The sequence below is a fragment of the Panthera onca genome, chromosome B1, assembly GCF_046562875.1.
Source record: "Panthera onca isolate mPanOnc1 chromosome B1, mPanOnc1 haplotype 2, whole genome shotgun sequence".
In the NCBI taxonomy this organism is placed as follows: domain Eukaryota; kingdom Metazoa; phylum Chordata; class Mammalia; order Carnivora; family Felidae; genus Panthera; species Panthera onca.
Window position 1 is genome coordinate 31,163,933 of NC_138342.1, and position 20,933 is coordinate 31,184,865.

General features: G+C 43.1%; 1 protein-coding gene across 1 annotated transcript in view; it reads left to right on the forward strand.

Annotated features, from left to right (window-relative positions):
• Positions 1–19,290, forward strand: part of NWD2 (NACHT and WD repeat domain containing 2) — a 185,696-nt gene extending 166,406 nt beyond the window's left edge. The window contains exons 5-7 of the mRNA XM_060655267.3: positions 2,736–2,880; positions 7,824–8,413; positions 13,091–19,290. Coding sequence (XP_060511250.1) covers positions 2,736–2,880; positions 7,824–8,413; positions 13,091–17,023 — 4,668 coding nt within the window. The 3' untranslated portion in view covers positions 17,024–19,290. The remainder of the gene's footprint in view (positions 1–2,735; positions 2,881–7,823; positions 8,414–13,090) is intronic.
• The last annotated feature ends 1,643 nt before the right edge of the window (positions 19,291–20,933 follow it).

Here is a 20,933-nt window from a genome sequence, read left to right on the forward strand (position 1 = left end):
TACATTTAAAAAATCATTCACCACATTCAAGTGGGATTTATTCCTGGGTTGCAAGGGTGGTTCAATATTCATAAATCAATCAGTGTGATACATCACATTAACAAGAGAAAGGATAAGAACTATATGATCATTTCAATAAACACAGAAAAAGCATTTGACAAAGTGCAACATCCATTCATGATAACAAAGTAGGCTTAGAGGGAAAATACCTCAACATAATAAAGTCTATATATGAAAAACCCACAGCTAATATCCTCAGTGAGGGACAAACTGAGATCCTTTCCCCTAAGATCAGGAACAAGACAAGGATATCCACTCCCACTACTTTTATTCAACATAGTACTGGAAGTCCTAGCCATACGAATCAGAGAACAAAAAGAAATAAAAGGCATCCAAATCAGTAAGGAAGAAGTAAGACTTTCACTATTTGCAGATGACATGATACTATATTTGGAAAACTTGAAAGACTCCACCAAAACCCTGCTAGAACTGATACACAAATTCAGTAAAGTTACAGGATACAAAATCAATGTAGGAAAATCGGTTGCATTTCTATATACCAATTATGAGACAGCAGAAAGAGAAATTAAGAAAACAATCCCATTTACAACTGCATCAAAAATAGTAAGATACCTAAAAATAAACCTAACCAAAGAGGTGAAAGACCTGTACTCTGAAAACTATAAATAACCAATGAAAGAAACTGAATATGACACAAAGAAAAGGAAAGACATTCCATACTCATGGATTAGAAGAACAAATATTGTTAAAATGTCTACACTACCCAAAGCAATCTACACATTTAATGCAATCCCTATCAAAATGCCAACAGCATTTTTCACAAAACTAGAACAAACAATTCTAAAATTTGTATGGAACCACAAAAGACCCCCAATAACCAAATCAACCTTGAAAAAGAAAAGCAAAGCTAGAGGCATCACAATTCTGGACTTCAGATTATATTACAAAGCTGTAGTGATCAAAACAGTATGGTACTGGCACAAAAACACACCCATGGATCAATTGAACAGAACAGAAACCCCAGATATAAACCTACAACTATATTTAATTTTCAACAAAGCAGGAAAGAATATCCAGTGGGAAAAGGACGGTCTCTTCAACAAATTATGTTGGGAAAACTGGACAGCAACATGCAAAAGAAAGAAACTGGACCACTTTTTTTTGCACCATACACAAAAATAAATTCAAAATGGATTAAAGACCTAACTTGAGAACTGAAACCATAAAAATCCTAGAACATAGCACAGAGAATAATTTCTCTGACACTGGCTATACCACATTTTCTAGATAGGTCCCCTGAGGTGAGGTAAACAAAAGGAAAAACAAACTATTGGGACTCTATCAAAACAAAAAGCTTCTACACAGGGAAGGAAACAATCAACAAAACTAATAGGTGACCTACTGAATGGGAGAAGATATTTGCAAATGACTTATCCAATAAAGGGCTGGTATCCAAAGTATATAAAGAACTTATAAAACTCAACCCCCAGAAAACAAGTAATCTAGTTAAGTAATGGGCAGAAGACCTGCACAGACATTTTTCTGAAGAAGACATCCAGATGGCCAATAGACACATGAAAAGATGCTCAACATCATGGATCATCAGGGAAATGCAAATCAAAACCAATATGAGATATTCACACCTGTTGGTGTTAATGGTTAAAATCACCAACACAAGAAACAGCAGGTGTTGTCGGTTAAAAGAGAAGGGAAACTTCTTATGCTGTTGGTGGAAATGCAAACTGGTACAGCCACTGTGGAATACAGTATGGAGGTTCCTCATAAAGTTAAAAATAGAACCACTCTACTATCCAGCAATCGCATTACTGGGTATTTACCCAAAGAATACAAAAACATGAATTTGGAGGGATACATGCATCCCTATGTTTACTGAAGCATTATTTATAATAGCCAAACTATGGAAGTAGCCCAAGTGTCTATTGATTGATGAATGGATAAAGAAGTTGGACAGTGGAATACTACTCAGCCATAAAAATGGAATATACACAATGGAATATTACTCAGCCATAAAAATGAAATCTTGCCTCTAGCAACAACATGGCTAGAGGTAGAGAGTATAATGCTAAGTGAAGTCAGAGAAATACAAAATACCATAATATTTTACTCAGGTGGAATTTAGGAAGAAAAATGAGCAAAGGGAAAAAGAGAGGGTGGGAAGGAGGGGGAAAGACAGGGAGGGAGGGAGGGTGGGAGAGAGAGGAAGAGTGAAAGAGAGAGAGAGAGAGAAACCAAGAAACAGACTCTTAACTATAGAGAACTGATGATTACCAGAAGGGAGGTGGGTGGGGGGATGGGTTAAATAGATGATGGGGATTAAGGAGTGCACTTGTGATGAGCACCAGGTGATGTATGGAAGTGTTGAATCACTCTACCATACGTGTAAAACTAATATAACACTGTGTTAACTCAATGTAATTAAAATAAATATGTAAAAAAGAAAAAAGGAAATACCTGTTATAATAAGAAAGCACAACAAACAAATTCTGTGTAATTCGGGTAAATTCACACATAACATGAACATCATTTCTAACTTTCAGGGTTATAGGGGGACTCAATGAGATATGGCCCGTTAGGCACCTATCATAATATCGGCACATAGTAGGCCTTCAAATAATAGTGCTTTTCTTGCACTTAAATAGTGACTTATCTTTTGATGATTTTAAGACTAATATCTCCCTTTTACAATTCCATAGATGCAGCCTTCTGCCAAAGCCAACAATGAGAAGACCTGGCAAGAGATATCAGATGAGATCAAGAAGATATTCAAGGCTGCTGTAAAACTGTTACATGAAAAGGGGAAAATGAAATATAGCCAAGCTAAGAGGTACCTGTTCTCAGGTAACTGTCACACATCTTTGGTAAACTAAAGAAGAGATCAGTAAGAGATGTGTTCATGGCTTCCCTTTTATGGGTCTACGAATTTCATTTCATTTACTGCCTGATGAAATCTAACTTTTCTAAATGTTTCCTTTTTCTGGAGAGGCAAGTGTTTTTTTCTTTTAAGCCACAGATGGGCCTTTATTTAATTTGATGACTTCTCCAGAAAATGTGATTTTAAAAGAAGTCAGAGGAGGCTGCAGAGAATAGAGCAAACTCTGCCAGTGTTCTCAGTTCATTCATTCATTCTGTTCATTGATTCATGCACTCACTCACTCACTCACTCAGCAAACATTGAGAGCCTGCTATGTGCCAGGCACTGAGGATACAACAATGAATAAGAAGGCAGATCCGTCTCTCCTGGAACTTATTTTTTTTAGTGTGGGGAAAATAAATGACAGGCAAGTTATCAAGTAAATGAACAGGATCATTTTGGAAAGGATACATAGGATGAATAAACAAGACACAGTAACTGGGTCTGGTTAAGGAAGTCGCCTTTTAGTTTTGTTGAACGATGTGGGGGTTCAGATGTCGACAGAGTGGGCAGTAAGGAAAGGACTTTGAGCTGAATGATGGGATTCAGAGCCAGCTGTACTCTAAGAGAATTCCGGGCAGAGGGATTACCAGATTCAAGATCCCTGAGAGAGGAATGTGCTTAGTAAGTTCTGGGAGCAGGAAGAAGGTAAAGGTAGCCGGGCCTGGGGAGGCAGAGGTGAAGCATAATAAGAACCTTATGCTTTCTTCTGGGTAAGCGGGTAAGCCATTAGAGGTTGAGAAATAAAGAAGGCGGTGGCAGGATCTCATTTAACTTTAAAATAAAATAAAAATCTAAAATGAAAACCTTAAAATAAAAATGAGCAGAGACCCACTTGTCAGCCTTTCTCAGCCACAGAAAGGAGGCTTTATTTAAAAAAAAAAATTTTTTTTTTAACATTTATTTATTATTAAGGGACAGAGACAGAGCATGAACAGGGGAGGGGCAGAGAAAGAGGGAGGCACAGAATCCGAAGCAGGCCCCAGGCTCCGAGCTGTCAGCACAGAGCCCGACACGGGGCTTGAACATGCGAACCGTGTGATCATGACCTGAGCCGAAGTTGGACGCTTAACCGACTGAGCCACCCAGGCGCCCCAGGAGACTTTATTTTTAAAGGATGCGCAGGAAGCCACAGATCGAAGGAATATGTCAGCTGTAGTTTCCAGGGGACAAACACAACTGGGTAAAAATAATCAGATATAGAACATTTATTTTTAAAACTGATAATGAAGAATTATTGAGGAAAAAGCAACGGCAGATGCGTTTGCAGGTTGGTTTTGTGAATGACGTGACAAAGAATCTATGAAAACCTAAAAGGCACTTGAAACCATTCTCTCTGTATACGTGTATTTCAAGCTTAGGGAAATTATAAGTATTTTTGAGAAATGCATTCTCTGGAAGCTATCAAAAATTAGGTCTGATTTTAGGTCTCTCTGAAAATATTTAAATTGGCCAGAATAAGTACTATCTTTAGAATGCACAGATTGACAAATATCCTTGTTCCTCTGGGATCTTTTTGATCCAATTTTGAGGCTCCAGTTCTTCATGTTTATCAAGAACAAAACCTGGTCCTAAAAATGTGCTGTAATGGAAGAAAATGCCCAGAGCAAAAGCCTTCCTATTCGTGATGTAAGAGATGCCAATTTGGGGAAGGCTTCCTCTTATTTAGGATCATACAGTTCAAGTATTTCAGCAACAAAAACTGTCCCCTAATTTTCTCTAAAGAACGCTGTCCATGTGGCCAACCATAGGAAGATGAATAACTTCATATTCATACTATGTAGTACAAACACTCCTTGTGGACTGTTCTCTGCTTGGAAGACATCTCTTAAAGATATGCATGCTTCTAACAATTTTATTTGTTTTACATTTCAAGCTCATTTTAAGACCATGTCTACACAAATAAGAATGGCCGGGGAAGTGTCGGTGTTTTGAAGGGGATATAGTAGATTAATATTTTCAGAAATGTTGGAATATGAATACTTGGTAGCATCTGGGAAGGTGAACTCTTTATATCTGAATGTAATTTTTCACACTCCCACTTTCTCCTTCATAAAATAACAGCAGAGGAAGAGAGATAAACTAGACCCCAACACAGTGTCCAACTATGAACATTAAAACTGAGTGGTCTCAGGGACAGTAGTTTTGGGGATTTATATCTCGTGAATGACAGTTGCCAGGGCTGGAACTCTCCTAACGTTATCTTCATCAAGTGCTGTGGCCAGTTAAACTTTAGGATATTTAGAAAAATGCAAAGACAGAAAACAAATATGGTGTTCCGGGAAGAATTTTCTGGGGAAATTTATAATATTTATAGGCAAATAAATATCAATAATTATTAATAAAAGTCCCCCCAAATCACAAGAATACACTTGGTTTCTAGAAATATATCTATGGAGTTTTCTTTGTCTCACGTGACTCACTTATTCAGGTATATTTAGTAAGTCTATACCATCAACCAGGCATTCTTATGTACAGCCTCTTTTTTCCCCCCTGAGCCAAGCTTAGATGGGTTCTACCAACTTGGTTTGTCTCTATCTCTTCTTACAATCCCTTTATAATCAACACTCCAGATTGAAACATTCTTTCCATAGGAATGATAACAATGTCAGGTTACAGTTGATTTGTTTTCTGGGCCTCAGAGGTAACAGTGCATATCTCTGGTTATCATCTGTTAGGTATACGTGCTATAGGTTGACATCTCCTTCCTCCTCATGACGCACAGAAGGTAGCACCTGGTTGATCCAGGGTGCCCCCCGGCATGTTACACAGATGGCCGGAAAAGAGGAGCCAAAGGCTCCTTCTGTAGGTTTCTTACAGCCTTCCTCATCTACATTACAGTAAGTTCTTACTCCCATAAAAAGAAGAGTAGATGTAGATTGTATAAGGTCCTTTAACAGGCCTCATTAACCAACTTGCTTGATCAAAACCCTTTGTATTATGTACTGAGGACCATAGCACAGCTCACTCCACACTGCTGGCTATAAACATATCTTTTTTACTTGAGTCATCGCTTCTGATTGATTGCTATCATTACTGAAAAAATTATCATGAGAGTTCCACAAAAAGGCACCACTTAAAAATACAGTTCCCGACTTCCTTCATAGTTACTGTATAGAATACATGTATGTTCTGGGTTTTGTTTGATGTTGGAGTTGTGGCCAGCAAGCACATTGAAATGTTTTCAGTTTCTTTCTTTTTTTTTTTTTTTTTTAGGTTTATCTATTTATTTTGAAAGAGAGAGAAAGCATGAGTGGGAGAGGGACAGAGGGAGAATCCCAAGCAGTCTCCACACTGTCAGTGCAGAGCCTGATGCAGGGCTCAAACTCATGAACTGTGAGAGATCATGACCTGAGCCAAAGTCAGATGCTTAATCAACTGAGCCACCAAGGCGTCCCAGAATATTTTCAGCTTCTGGCCACCCGCACCCTGCATATTCATGGCCCACCCCAAACCCCAATTCTTCCATCAGATCATAGCCTAGTAGTCATCTCCTTAAGGAAGGCTTCCCTGATTCTCTAAGTAGGGTAGCCCTCCTAATGGTTTGCTCTTATTGTACCATATTATTCTCCTTCACAAGACTAAAAAAGTCATAAAACATTTCTTTGTGGGATTCAATGATTCAAGTCCACCAACCTCTACTAGACTGTAAACGCCATAATGGCTTTTTCTCTCATCATTGTCTATTTTCTCTCAACACTGTATCCTGAGCAGTTAGCAGCATACCTGGCACATAGTAGACACTCAGTTAAGACCAACTGGATGAAGGAAAGCAGAGGAGGGTGGGGAGGGAGCCAGTTTTAAAAGATTACTTGCCTCAAAGTTCATTGCCATTGGTTTAATTATTTCATTTCTTTTTATTTTTCCTCCCTAAAATCATGCACAAGTGATGTTTTTGTTACTAATGCTCCAGTTTCAAATGTTGCTATGGGGCCTCAGTGATTTATAATGTGTATTTACTTGTAAGCATATTGTAAGCCATAACCCGGTTTATTTTCAAATAAATAAATGTACACACTAAGTCCCTTTTCTGTACCTGCTCCAATGGATATAATGGAATTTACAGTGATATGGGTAATTCATATTGATCAATAATCAGAACATGATTATATGCTGAACATGCTCTTATACTAGTATTTACACATACCTGTCTGGGGTACAATGCACCCCAAACACAATGGTGAAGCCACATTGTAAAGGAGACACTGACAAGCAAAAAGTAAACTGGATGTGTCATTTGGCCTCTTCCTCATTCCTGCCTGGCTCCAGCAGGTCCCTGCTCTTCGCTATTAGAACCCCTGAGGTCAGAGAAGCTGAACAGGAACTTAAAAGAATCAACCATAAACTTGGTACCCTTTCTTTTTCATGCTTATGTTCAACTTCTCTGGGAAGGCAATTAAATAATTTTCAGTAAAACCCACAGTGTCCTGGTTTCCTGGCTGGTTTTTTTTTTCCCCCCAGGTTTATTTATTTACTTATTTTTGAGAGAGAGAGAGAGAGAGTGAGCACATGCACATGTGTGTGCGTGGAAGGGGGAGGGGCAAAGAGAGGGAGAGAAAGGAGCTGAAGCAGGCTCCACACTGCCAGCGCAGAGCCCGATGCAGGGCTTGAACTCACAGACTGTGAGACCATGGCCTGAGCTGAAGTCGGACGCTTAACCGACAGAGCCATCCAGGCGCCCCTAGGTTCCCAGCTGTTTAGGAAAAGGCAGATAGGAAATTAAGGAGTCAAGAGAGTAATCTACAGACAACTCTGCTCCACACTGCAAGCTAAACAGTCTCCCCCAGCGACTAGAGAGATAAGTACTGGGGGTGCAGGCCCACCGCTCCTTTGCTGTAGACAATAAACCCCGTGCCATGTTTTCTTTCAGCGATAGAGGACGAGTTTGACTTTGCTCTAGGAAAGCAAACTCCAGCATTCCTAAAGAAGTGTGTCTGCTACATTCGGAAAATTGCGAACATTGAACGTTTTGTGAAAATCCCAGAGATGGGAAAGTACATGGATATAACTGGAGCAGAACCAAGGATTATGCGGGACGCAGAAGCCCAAGAGAAGCTGATAAAACTCAGGGATGAATTTATTCCTACTATTGTTGCGTCATCTAATCTGAGAGTGTACACGTCGGTTACTCATTGCGACATGAAACTGGGATATTCCCAAGAAATAGAAAATCATTACATAGAAGGACTCGGTAAGCAATTTTATGAGGACATGATCGATATAATTCAGGCAACCGTTCAACAGAATTTTGACACCGAAACTGACACGCTCTACGATGAAATCCTCCAGCATTCGTCATTATGTAAGACATACGCCTCCTTCTACGAGTACAAATGTGAGTCTCTCAACATAGTGCATAAATATGTTCTTCCGAGCAAAACTGGGCCCATCAACCCTCTCGTCATATACGGTGGACCATGCACCGGGAAGACCCTCCTGCTGGCTGAGGTGGCAAAGAAGGTAAAAGCCTATTCTTTCACCTGCTTGTTTGTAACAATCTTTTACTTTGCAGAGAAGATGAGTTGGTCACAGTCATTTCCATTTTCTGTGAATTTTTATTCGTCTTTGTGGAATGGATACTTCAGTGTCTCTCTTATGCTGGTGTAACAGTCAGAGTGAAAGAATAAGGCACATCGGGTGCAGTTAGGCAACAGCTTTATTTTTTTCTCTCTTTGGTCAAACTCATGTTGTGGGGCTCATTCCCATTTGGATGGAAACCAGGGCAGATCTCACAGCTCCTCTCAGCTCTATCACCACAGACAAGCCCTCCAGTCACTCTGGACACTGAGTCATTCTCAGTTCAGAAATTAAATATGTCCAGTCTAAGGTGATAATTAAAACTTGAGTTTATATTTCTCTCCCGCAGCTGGGGCTCACTGTAAGCATGGCACCTGCTGTGGGAAGTGGGGATGTGATTGTCTTCTCCTTCTTTCACCACATAGTACTTCTTCCCCTCCATCCCGAACCTCAAGCACTAGACCCTTGTAGGGCTGTGACTCCTATAGGGTTGTGGCTTCGGGGATATAGGAAAGGTAAGGTGGCCAGAAAGTTCTTACGTGAACAGTAGTGTTCTGAATATTGGGTTCCACCCTCTCTAGTCTTGGCAGGTGCTTACAAAGCTGCCTCCTATTTCTTCTGAGGCCTTTTTCTAGTTTCCTGGATGTCCTTTCCCTCCCACATCCCTTGACCTGTACTCACTGAGCATCTTACCTACAGTTCCCTAAACACAGGATGATGCATTTTTTTTTCCAGCTGGTCACTTCCATGGCTCCTGGACATGCAGCCACACTTCTAATACCTTTCTGCCAAGGTCCATGGCCCAGTAAGCTCCCTTGGACAGGACCTGGGGCAAACAGAACCAACCAAAACTTCAGTCAGCTCAGTCTTGCCAGTGGCCCATATCTGACCCATGGGGGACATGCAGGTACTTTTTGCCCTGTGAAACTCCAGTTGCAATACAGCAGCTCTCCATCACTCCTCCATCCCAGCAGCTAGCCAGTCTTGTCGGTCAACCTCCATATTTCTCAGGCATCTGATGACATCTGTCTCCCCAGCTCTGGGGGACACCCCATAAGTGGTCCATCACTGCCCCTTTCCCTGGGCGAGAAGTGGGGACATCTCTCAGCCCTCCCCTTTGGGACTGAGTGGTCATAGATATGCCCCCCAGCACCCTAACCTCCAGTGTTTTTCTTGGCCTCTTGAAACGCCTCTTTAGGCTGAAGGTGAGTAGTCCACTAAAGGCAGCAAAACTGGTTTTCACAAGTCCCTTACAAATCTTGCATGATGGTCTGGAACCTCACTCTGGAATGCGGTGTCTATTGTCTTGGCATGTCAGTCTAAACTGGATGAAACTAGTTCCATTTTGAGCTCCTGTGCACTTGCTCTCCAAGCCTGATGGTCTACATTATCCTGGCATTACTTCAGCGTCCCTATACTGTCGTTCCTGTGGTTACTCTCCCGAGAACACAGCTTCCTTCACCTTCACAAAACACCCTTGTCATCTGTCACATGCTACACAATCTCAGGCAGGTCATCTTGAGGACAAGAGCGGGGACAGTTGTGTTCCAACTTATATCGAGATTAGGTTCCTGAGTAAGCACACTGGCAAAAATCAGGTGCATGAGCTTACTCTTAAAAAGTCCTCAGGAGGAGCGCCTGGGTGGCTCAGTGGTTTAAGTGTCCAACTCTTGACTTGGGCTCAGGACATGATCTCAGATGAGATCGAGCCCTGAGTCAGGCTCCCGCTCACAGCATGGCACCTGCTAAGGGTTCTCTTTCTCCCTCTCCCAGCTCATCCGCACGCGCCCTCTCAATCTCTCTCTCTTAAAATAAATGAACATTTTTTTAAAAGCCCTTAGGGAAGTTAATTTGCCATTTCTTAATATGCCAAGCCCAGCTGCTGGTTTTTCCTCTAGCGTTAAATAACATAGTTCTTTTCTAATTGAATACCAAAAGCAGTGGCAGGCTTGCATTTAAGACCCATGCTGTGTCAAAGTAAGTTTTGTGTGCGTGTATGTTTGAATACTAATTTGTATGTGAACCTTCAAACTTTAGAGTTGTTCCAAGTAAGCAAGACAGCAACGCTACGAGGAGCACATAGGAGCTGAAATCCAAGGAGAAAACAACCATGCACACCATTTCACGTTCACTTGAGGGCTCTTTTACTCTGGAAGAGGGAAGGGTGAGGTGGTTGAAGGGACAAATGTTGTTGGACTCGACTATATTAAATGTGCATGGGATGCAACTGTGCGTGCTGTAGCCCAGGAGGTAAAGAACTGTGAAGGATGTGCTGATGAGCCTGTAGAGATAAACAGTCCCCCCAGGGGCAGAGGGTGGTGACAGTTGAGTTGGTCAACTTGAGAAATGTCTTGTTTTGTTTTTAATGTTTATTTATTTTTGAGAGAGAGAGAGAGAGCAAGTAGGGGAGGGGCAGAAAGAGAGGAGACACAGAATCCAAAGCAGGCTCCAGGCTCTGAGCTGTCAGCACAGAGCACGATGCAAGACTTGAACCCACGAACCACAAGACCATGACCTGAGCCAAAGTTGGACACTAAACCAACTGCACCACCCAGGTGCCCCGAGAAATGGTTTTCTGAGCTCTCATTCTTCTGGACGTTTTGTTCAGCCACCAGTGTGTCTACTCACAGTCCAGGACCCTGGTGCCACAAGAAGCCTTACCTGTTTCTACGTCCACTGCCTCTGCTCCACTCGCCTCTCTCCTGGGGAATGTCTGTCCCGCCGATGACAACCTGTGCTCTCTTTGTGACTTCATGTCCCTTGTCAGGATGCAGACAGACATCTTGTGTTTATCTTGAGATTATCTCCTACATGCCTAACATTTCCATGGACACAAGCTCATGATCAGAGAGGCACTCTCTACAGATATCATACTCTCAACAACGCATGACTAGCAGGAGAGAGGACAATGCACATAATCATCATAAGCAATCCACGGAGGGACAAAATACTGCGTTCTCTGATTTGCCACTGAAGGACAGTTGTAGTAGGACGGCAGGATTATCTTCTTCCATATCAACCTCAAAGGTTGGGGGTAAACAATAAGCTGCTTCTTTTCCTGAATAGCTCATGCTGAAACTGACATCCTTACTTTTTTCCAAACTTACTCATACCTTAACCTGAACTAGATCTTTTTTTTCCCCCCTAAATTTATTTATTTATTTTGAGACAGAGAAAGAGAGCGCAAGTAGGGGAGGGGCAGAGAGAGAGGGAGAGGGAGAGAATCCCAAGCAGGCTCCGCACTATCACTGCACAGCCCACAGAGCTGGGTGTGGGGCTCAAACTCATGAGATCATGACCTGGAGCTGAAGTCGGACGCTTAACTGACTGAACCACCCAGGTGCCTTGAACTATATATCTTGAGGAACCAAGTTTCATACACTTACTTACTCATTTATAAAATATGTTTCCTAAGGAGTATCCTTGGTAAATTCCAAGGGTTACTAAAAGACATTATTTCCCTAAAAATAGACTTTGGAATCTGTTTTACACTTTGATCATATCCCTTCTTGTCTTTGCCTTTCCAGACAGAGAAATACTAAACTTAGCAGCCCCTTTATATATGTTATCTCCTTAACTCTACAATTTCAAGAGAAAAAGAATAAATAACTCCAGCTTTGTCTCTTGGTAACCATTTAACTCTGAGCAAGTCATTTCTACAGTCTGGGCCTCAGTTTACTCTGCTGTAAAATGATACTATAATCCATCTATCCTACAGTGACAGAATGCTAGGGCTGATAACTGTTTATATATATGGTAAGCTGTCTGTTATAAAAATGCAAAATTTAACAAAATTTTAGCCAGCATTATATAGATTTGTTTTAATGTTTATTATTTGAGAAAGAGACAGAGAGCAAGCAAGGGAGGGGCAGAGAGGGAGGGAGACACAGAATCGGAAGCAGGCTCCAGGCTCTGAGCTGCCAACACAGAGCCTGACACGGGGCTCAAACCCACAGACCGCGAGATCATGACCTGAGCTGAAGCCAGCCGCCCAACTGACTGAGCCACCCAGGCGCCCCTATATAGATTTTTATGACAGTGATAAATAATCATAAAGATGACCCTGTATCTCTGAATCATACAAGATTATATTCAGTATCTTAGTATTATTTTTACTGCATTCTAATTAACTAGGAATTTGATCAGCCATACGTGATCTCAATTAATGAAAATATCTGATGCAATATAATGTGCAAATCACTACTTAATCTATTCATTGAACAAATACTAAGCACCTACTGTGTGCCAACAACCATTCCAGGAAATAGGATTCAGTGATGAAAAACTGACCATACTGGATATGCAGATTTTGTTTGTGAAATACTTTGTAACTTTTAGAATACAAGCTAAGTGCTGCCTTGTGATTGAATAATACTTTTATCACTATTTTATTACCTTCGGTACAGTGATCCTGAGGGTCTCACCTATAGATTTTAGTGCATGAGCTTTGTGATAGCTCTTTGATCTTCTCAGAAGGTTTCCTGGTTCTAAGCCACTCTCTGCATGGTCAGGGTTACCAGCAGTCTGACCTCTGGAGAGAGGAAATGCTGTTGTACGTGTTATACGTGTACATATATGTGAATATATATTACCATTCTAAACACTACCTTTACGTTTTAGGCTTATGGCTGGCTACATGAAGACACAGGACCAGAATCTGACCCAGTAGTCGTCGTGAGATTTCTAGGAACCACAGACATGAGTACTGACCTTAAGACTCTCCTTCTAAGCGTTTGTGAACAATTGGCAGTTAACTACCGGTGTCTGGTTCAAAGCTATCCTAAGAAAATCCATGACCTTCGTGACTTATTTATAAACCTTTTGAATGAGTCTTCATTGCAGAGACCTCTAGTAATAATATTCGATGCCCTAGAGCAGCTCTCAGAGGGTGATGAGGCCAGGAAGCTTTGGTGGCTCCCAGCTCACCTTCCCCGCTTTGTTCGAATAGTCCTGTCCACACTGCCCAACAGACATGGAATCTTACAGAAACTGAGGTGCCTTATCCACGAAGAAGCCAACTACATCGAGCTGATTCCCCGGGACAGGAAGATGTGCAGCCAGGTCCTCAAACACCAGCTGCTGCGGGTCAAAAGGAAGGTCACATCAGGCCAGCAGATTTATGTGAACAACGCATTCTCCAAGTGCACGCTGCCCATGTTTGTGAACCTGACCTTCAGGGAGGTGAGGCATTGGAGATCTCATAAAGACGTCGATGAATCCTCCCTCTGTGTCACCGTTCATGAAAGTATTGAGCAGCTATTCTGGTCCTTGGAAAAGAAGTGTGGTCAGAAACTGGTCTCTAGGGCTCTTGGTTACATCACCATGGCCAAAATGGGTTTGAGTGAAATGGAACTGGAGGATGTGTTGGCCCTAGACAACAGTGTCATGAATGAGCTCAATGAGAACGCTAGGCCCAGCAATCCCCTGAGAGTACCTTATCTGTACATCGCGAGGCTCAAGGAAGGTCTCAGCGGATACTTGATAGAAAGACACGTGAAGAACGTCACACTCCTGGTCTGGGCCAACAGACACCTGCACCTCATAGCCCAGAAGTTGTATCTGCAGGACGACAGTGACCTGCGTGAGATGCACACCATCCTGGCAGACTACTTCCTGGGAGTCTGGTCAGGGGGCAGGAGGAAAGCTTTCTGCCTCGAAGACCCCTACTTGAATGGCTGCCTTGACTTGGAGAGCAGAAGCCTGCTGGAGGAAGAAAAGCACTTCATGGAACAGGCCTCCTTTGACAGACAGGCTCCAGACCAGCCCTGGGTTTTCCAGTGTAATCCCCTGGAGCCGGACATCTTTTTCGTCAATCATCGGAAAATGTCTGAGCTCTTGCACCACCTGACAAGGTGTGGAAAAACCGAAGACCTGCTTTACGGAATCATCATGAACTTCAGCTGGCTTTACACCATGATCAAAATCGGCCAGTTCGACAAAGTGCTTTCAGACATCGAGCTGGCTTACACCTACTCTCAAGAGAAGGAGCTGAAGTTCCTGGCGAGCACTCTCCGTGGCATCAAAAACAAGGTCACTGCATTTCCGGGCTCCCTTTCAGCAGAGCTTCAGCAAAGACTGCTGCCTGTCGTGAGTTCCCTGCCCAAACTTAGACACCTCCTTTTAGAATGTGACAAAGACGGGCCCAAATATTGCTCCATTGTGCCGTTACATTCATCCATGGACGTGACATATAGCCCGGAGCGTCTTCCTTTGTCATCTAGTCACCTGCATGTCACCGAGATTCTGCCCACCTGTAACCCGAGTACTGTCCTTGCAGCTTTAGAAAATGGTTCCATCAGCACGTGGGATGTGGAAACTCGTCAGCTGCTCAGGCAAATCACCACAGCCCAGTCTGTCATCCTGGGCATGAAACTCACCAGTGACGAGAAGTATCTTGTGGTGGCTACGACAAATAACACCTTGTTGGTTTATGACAATGTGAATTCTTGTCTTCTGTCTGAAGTGGAAATCAAAGGGACCAAGCACGGAAGCGGCTCCACCTACATCAATGGATTTACCCTGTCGGTCAACCACGCCCTTGCGTGGCTTGAAGCCAGCAAAGATGTCACTGTCATCGATCTGCTCTACGGATGGCCCCTTTACCAGTTCCACTGCTGGTACGAAGTGACCTGTGTCCAGTGCTCTCTGGATGGCATGTATGCTTTCTGTGGACAGTACCTGAACACCACTACCATATTTCATTTAGGGAGTGGAGAAAAGTTATGTACAGTGACATCTGAATTTTCGGGTGGGTTTGTGAAGTTTCTTCTTATCTTGGACACGGCTCAAGAAATGGTAATGGTAGATAGTGAGGGAAGCCTTTCTGTTTGGAATACTGAGGACATTTCCAGTCCCCAGCTGACTGACGACTTTGACTGCAGAAGAGAAGACAGCGAGGTGGTCAGCATTGAACTTTCAGAGGACCAAAACGCAATTCTGATCTGTAAAGCCCTCAGCATCGAGCTCTTAGATACTGGCATGTGGAAGGTGGCTGAAAAGTTCAGAGCTAAGCACAATGAACGCTTTATATCTGCCGTGCTGTCCAAGAATGGAGACTGCATCATCGCGACCATGGAAAATACCTCAGCTGTGTTTTTTTGGAGGCGGGACACGGGACAATGTATGGCAAGCTTACAGGAAATCTCAGGGACCATCGTCAAGTTGGTGAAATCTAGTCACCACAACATGCTGCTATCTTTATCAACCAGTGGTGTTCTTTCCATCTGGGATATAGATATAATCACGGCTATGTCCAACATAGATAAGACTGGGAAGCCCATCCAAAGCCTGGTGTTACCTGCTAGAGGGGAAATCATTTATTCCCTCGATGGCTCTGATTGTGTCCATAAGTGGAATTTCAGCAGTGGGTTCCTTGAAGCAGTGTTTAAGCATGAAGGAATAGTTGAACACTGCGTGTTGACATCCTCTGGAGATGTAATGGTGACCTCAGATGACAAAAGCAGCCAGTATGTCTGGCACACCAGCAGTGGCGAAAACCTCTTCCGAATTAACGGGCAGAGAATATCTCAGCTGCTAATTACACACAATGACCAGTTTGTGGTCTCTCTGTGTGAGGAAAATGCCTCCAGGGTTTGGAGACTGGCCACAGGCCACAGGGTCTGCAACATTTTGACCACTTTGCAGAATGCCTTTATCACCTCAGCGAATACCTTCGTGGTGGGAATGACCAAAAGCAAAGTGCTGGCGGTCAGTCTCTGGACCGGAAGCATCACCAAGAAATTTTGTTGTGAAGACGGCACGACCATTGTAAGTTTTAAATTGATCCCTGACTGTCCTGACATCATTGTGTTTATCACATCGGCCGAGACCGTGAATATCTGGAGTCTGACCGATGAGGTGATCTGTCGCCGTGTGCAGCTTCCCAACAACTTCTTGAAAAATCTGGAGGATTTCGAAATTTCTCCCAACGGAAAGCTAGGCATTATATCCAGGGGAGACGATAATATCAACGTACTGGATTTGCACAGCGGTAAGTTACGGGTGGTTCACGCCTCTGGGGTCATCTGGCGGCAAAGGCTGTCTCGAGATGGTCGCTACCTGGTATACATTTGTTTCCGAAACGGGGAGGAAGAGGACGAGAACGGCGTGATATCCAGTTTGATTGTAATGAGGCTGGCTGACGGCAAAATTATCGGTGCTTGTTCCCTTTACAAAACGCCAACTTTTCTTGCCCTCTCACAGAGGCACCTGAACATCATAGTGGGTTTTGACGATGGCAGTATAGGGATATACACGGTGGTCGACCGTGTGGATGCTGCACTGAAAATCAAGATCGCCACGTCAAATAGCAGGCAGATTTTCAACAACGCGACACAGGCCTCCCGGCCGAAGTGTAGCAGTTACTGTTTCAAAGTGTCTGTGGATTGCTTATGGAGAGAGTCTACTGAGGTCTTTGCCAGAGACAGTCCCATCACGGTGAGCGACTCCACTGAGCCCAGTGAGGCGACACCCTCCAAGAAACACAATCCCTGCTGTGACCGCGGGTGCTCCGCCCTGGAATCCAGGGGCCACAGCTATGCCCCCGACAACTGACAGAACGCTTTTCCTGCTCAGCAGACATGAACGATACACATACAAAAGGGGGGGGGAAAAGTATCTTCTGTATCCCAAATGATAAACTACTCATTTCTTGAAAGACAGGACAGATACTGAAGTTCCAGTGTTAACGTGCTTGACAAAGGCACAGAAATGTGGAACTGGTTTGGAGTTTGCTCTTCTTTTTGGGGGGGGGGGGTGTCAAAATTAATCCGGGAATGAAGTCTTGACCGAGAATGTCTCAAAATGGTGTTTAATCGGCTACATCAACTGAAAGTCAGGGGAATATTTTTTAAATCAGCTGTGTGGGAAGCAGCCGCAGAACCCACACCACGGGTTCAGATGACAGAGGCTAGAACTATAAACAGACTGCTCGGACTGGGGTTAGTTCTACAGAAATCACTGGGAGCTGTGAACGTTAACGATTGTGTGGCCGTAAGTAAACAGAGCCTTAATCTCTCCTTACATTTTACCAGCCTGACAACTGTGTAAACCCAGTCTATGGATGGGAGGTCAGAGGTGCAAAATAACGTAACAAAACGCCCCCAGTGTACTCCCAGTGTCCCAAGGGAAAGGCCGTGAAACGTGGGGCCACAAATTGTACTGAGCACGAGCGCTAAGTTAACCACTATCCTAGGGCTACCGAACACGCAGAGTCGGTCTTCGTTAAGACACAGCTGGGACAGTTGCACGCAAGGGCTTCCCTGTCATGGAACATTAACGATTTTTAAACGACTTCCTGGGCTGCAGGAGAACACACTGAATACGAACACGCCATCTTCTCGTGTCTTTTTGGAATGACTATTTGTGCCAGGTGTAAAGAGGAATTACAGAGAGGGCATCACAGATTGGGTCAAGACATCTGTTCATTTCCATCCTTGTACTAACACAAGCCTGTGCTGCTCGGTTAGTTCAATGGAAGCATACACTAGTTCCTAAATCCCTGCAGTAAATCCTACCAGAAAGAAAGCTTTCTCGACACGCCGTCTTATGAAACACTGATGACATTTGCCTTATTCTTACTCCTCCTCTTTCCTGTGTAAAACGCAGATAGATGACCAAATACTCGGGGACAACTGAATATGCCTGTCTTTGTGCTAAAATATTCCATAAATCTTAAGGGTGTCCAGAAGTTCCTGATTGTCCCTGTTTGTAATCACTTTCTTACTTCCCCACACTCTGTGTATGCTTCTCCCTCTGTCAGCCTTTTTCTGCTCAAGGGCTCTTTGGGGCTCTTTTATAATCGCACCCATTCAAAGCAGAAGCTGTGAAATGGTATCAAACACTTTTTAAACACGACTGCACTTATTTAAAAGAAAATAATCACGTCTCCAAAGAGGGAAAGTGATTTTCTTCCTTCCATATCCTCCACGTGGCATGTCCTTGGACAACTGTGCGAAGGGTGTCTGTCAGTAGCGGGGGTCTGGTTTGGCTCGGAAGTGACAGCAGTGACGCGTGTCAGCAGGATAATGGCCAAGGAAACGATGCGCTGTCAGCCCAGCTCTACCAGGAACTCGCCGAGTATGCCTAGACAGATCTTTAGCCTCTCTGCTATACCGTTTTTGTAAACGGCAAAACAAAGGTAGTGATAGCTTCTGCTCTAGTCGTTATATAAGGAATGGTGAGGACCAGTGTGAGAAAAAAAGGTAGGGACGTCTTGACTGTTTTTGCTAGTGGGAGAAGCAGTGATCTGATCCACAGGGAATCCAAGCTCATTGCATTTCACTTTGGAAAGCAGTTTGACACATAAGCATACAGAGATGGGATTCAGATATAAACACCCTACTCCGTGGTGAAAGACTTTTTTTCAGTATATTCCTCCTGGTCTAGCTACCAGCCAGAAAGGGGGTAGCCCAGAGAAGGCCCAGTCCACGTAGAAATCACCTGAAGTTGATTATATGAGTCAATTGCCTTCTGAGGCAACACATTCCTATTCCTGTCATGATCAGTTGGACCGCCATGCCACACATTTCTAAGAATTAAATGCCTAGATGGATTAAATGTAGTGTGTGAATATTCTATGTAACAGCCAATAGAGTTTAACAAGTGACTTGAATGATTTTTCCTACCTTGTTTGCAACTGATAGCTCATATTGAATGTTTTTATGTAAACTTTGTATTGTTGGGAAGAATTACCCAATCAGAGATTTATATTTTCATAAATGTTACATTTAGTTAAATTTTATTACAGAGTTGTTACACTAGAAAATTATTGCGGTCTTCAAACAATGTACAGTCTTGTGTATGTATTGTTTGTATGAATAAAAAGATAAACTACTTAGATTTGTGTGGAGTTTTTCTTCCCCAACTTTGGCAAGGGTAGAAATTGTCAGTAATTTTTTTAAACTTTTTTTTATGTTTATTTATTTTTGAGAGTGAGAGAGAGAGCAAGAGAGAGAGTGCAGGTGGGGGAGGGGCAGAGAGAGAGGGAGACACAGAATCTGAAGCAGGCTCCAGGCTCTGAGCTGTCAGCACAGACTTGGGGCTCGACTCTGAGCCCGACGCAGGGCTTGAACTCACGAACCGTGAGATCATGACCTGAGCCAAAGTCAGACGCTTAACCGACTGAGCCACCCAGGCGCCCCCAGTAGTAATTTTTCATGGTTACTGTATACCAGATGCTATTTTTGGAGCTCGGTATGTACTAAGCCATCTCCACAATGGCCTTATGATGTAGGTAGAGTTACTATTCTAAATTCACAGATGTAAAAACCTAGAAACAGAGATCCAGGGGGAATAGCTGAATAGGATGTCAATATAACATCAATGTTTACTTTTCCAAAGCACACAAAGTATAGCATTGAGTATCCAGTAGGCACTGACGGATTATGACCTATAACATATTTTCTGACTTGCAGATTAGAGACCAGGCTAGGCTCTGAAGGTCACTGGAAGTTTCTGAAAACTCCCAGGACTTTCAGGTATACCACAATTGTTGATGTACTCATTCAGCAAATAGTTATTCGGTCATGGCATTTTGCAAAGGTTAGTAAAGTAGCCTGTGCCTTCTAAGATTTCACAGTCTTAACAGAAAAACAAAAAGATTCTATGGGCAAGTGCAAGGACAGTGTGCTTCCTCCTGGGGCCTGGAGCAGAGGTGGGAAGAAGGATAACTAAGGAGTTGTCCCACTCATAAACTGCCTCCAGGTGAGAGGGCGGGACCAAGGGGGAGCCTTCCCAAATGTACCTTTTTCCGTTTCTTGCCTCTTGGAACTGAGAATCCCCTCTCGCACACACACAGACACACACAAAAATTTTTCTAAACAAGTTAGCAATGATGAGCTTAAGTGATGATAAGTAGGGAATAATCAGATGAAACTCTGTGTCTAGTTTCATGAAACAATCATTCTTAGAGAAACTTAAAATCAAGGCATTAGGGAAAAAATTAAGAAATTACCTATTGGGTTTCATCTTCATGTAGCTTAGACATTTCTGTTTAGAATTTAGCCGCCTCGAGGGGCACCTGGGTGGCTCAGTCAGTTAAGCATCCCACTCTTGATTTCTGCTCAGGTGGTGGTCTTGTGGTTTGTGAGATCGAGCCCCACGTCAGCCTCTGTGCGGAGCATGGAGCCCACTTGGGATTCTCTCTCTCCCTCTCTCTCTGCCTCTCCCCTGCTTGTGGTCTCTCTCTCTCAAAATAAATAAGTAAACATTAAAAAAAAATTGCCCCCTTCAAAAACTCTCCCAATTCCACTACCCATGGTGGGAATTCTTTCTTGGATTCTGATCTAAATCCTTTAAGTTGAAGATTACACCTGTTCTTTCAGTTTTGAGAAAATGTACAGGAGTTGGCTATCGTTTTCATAAAAGCATTTCATATACATGCAGTTTGCTGTTCAACAAACTGAAGCATCTTCTTTCCCAGGGTCAAGGACACAACAAATATTGTGTGTTCGCTTTGTCCAAG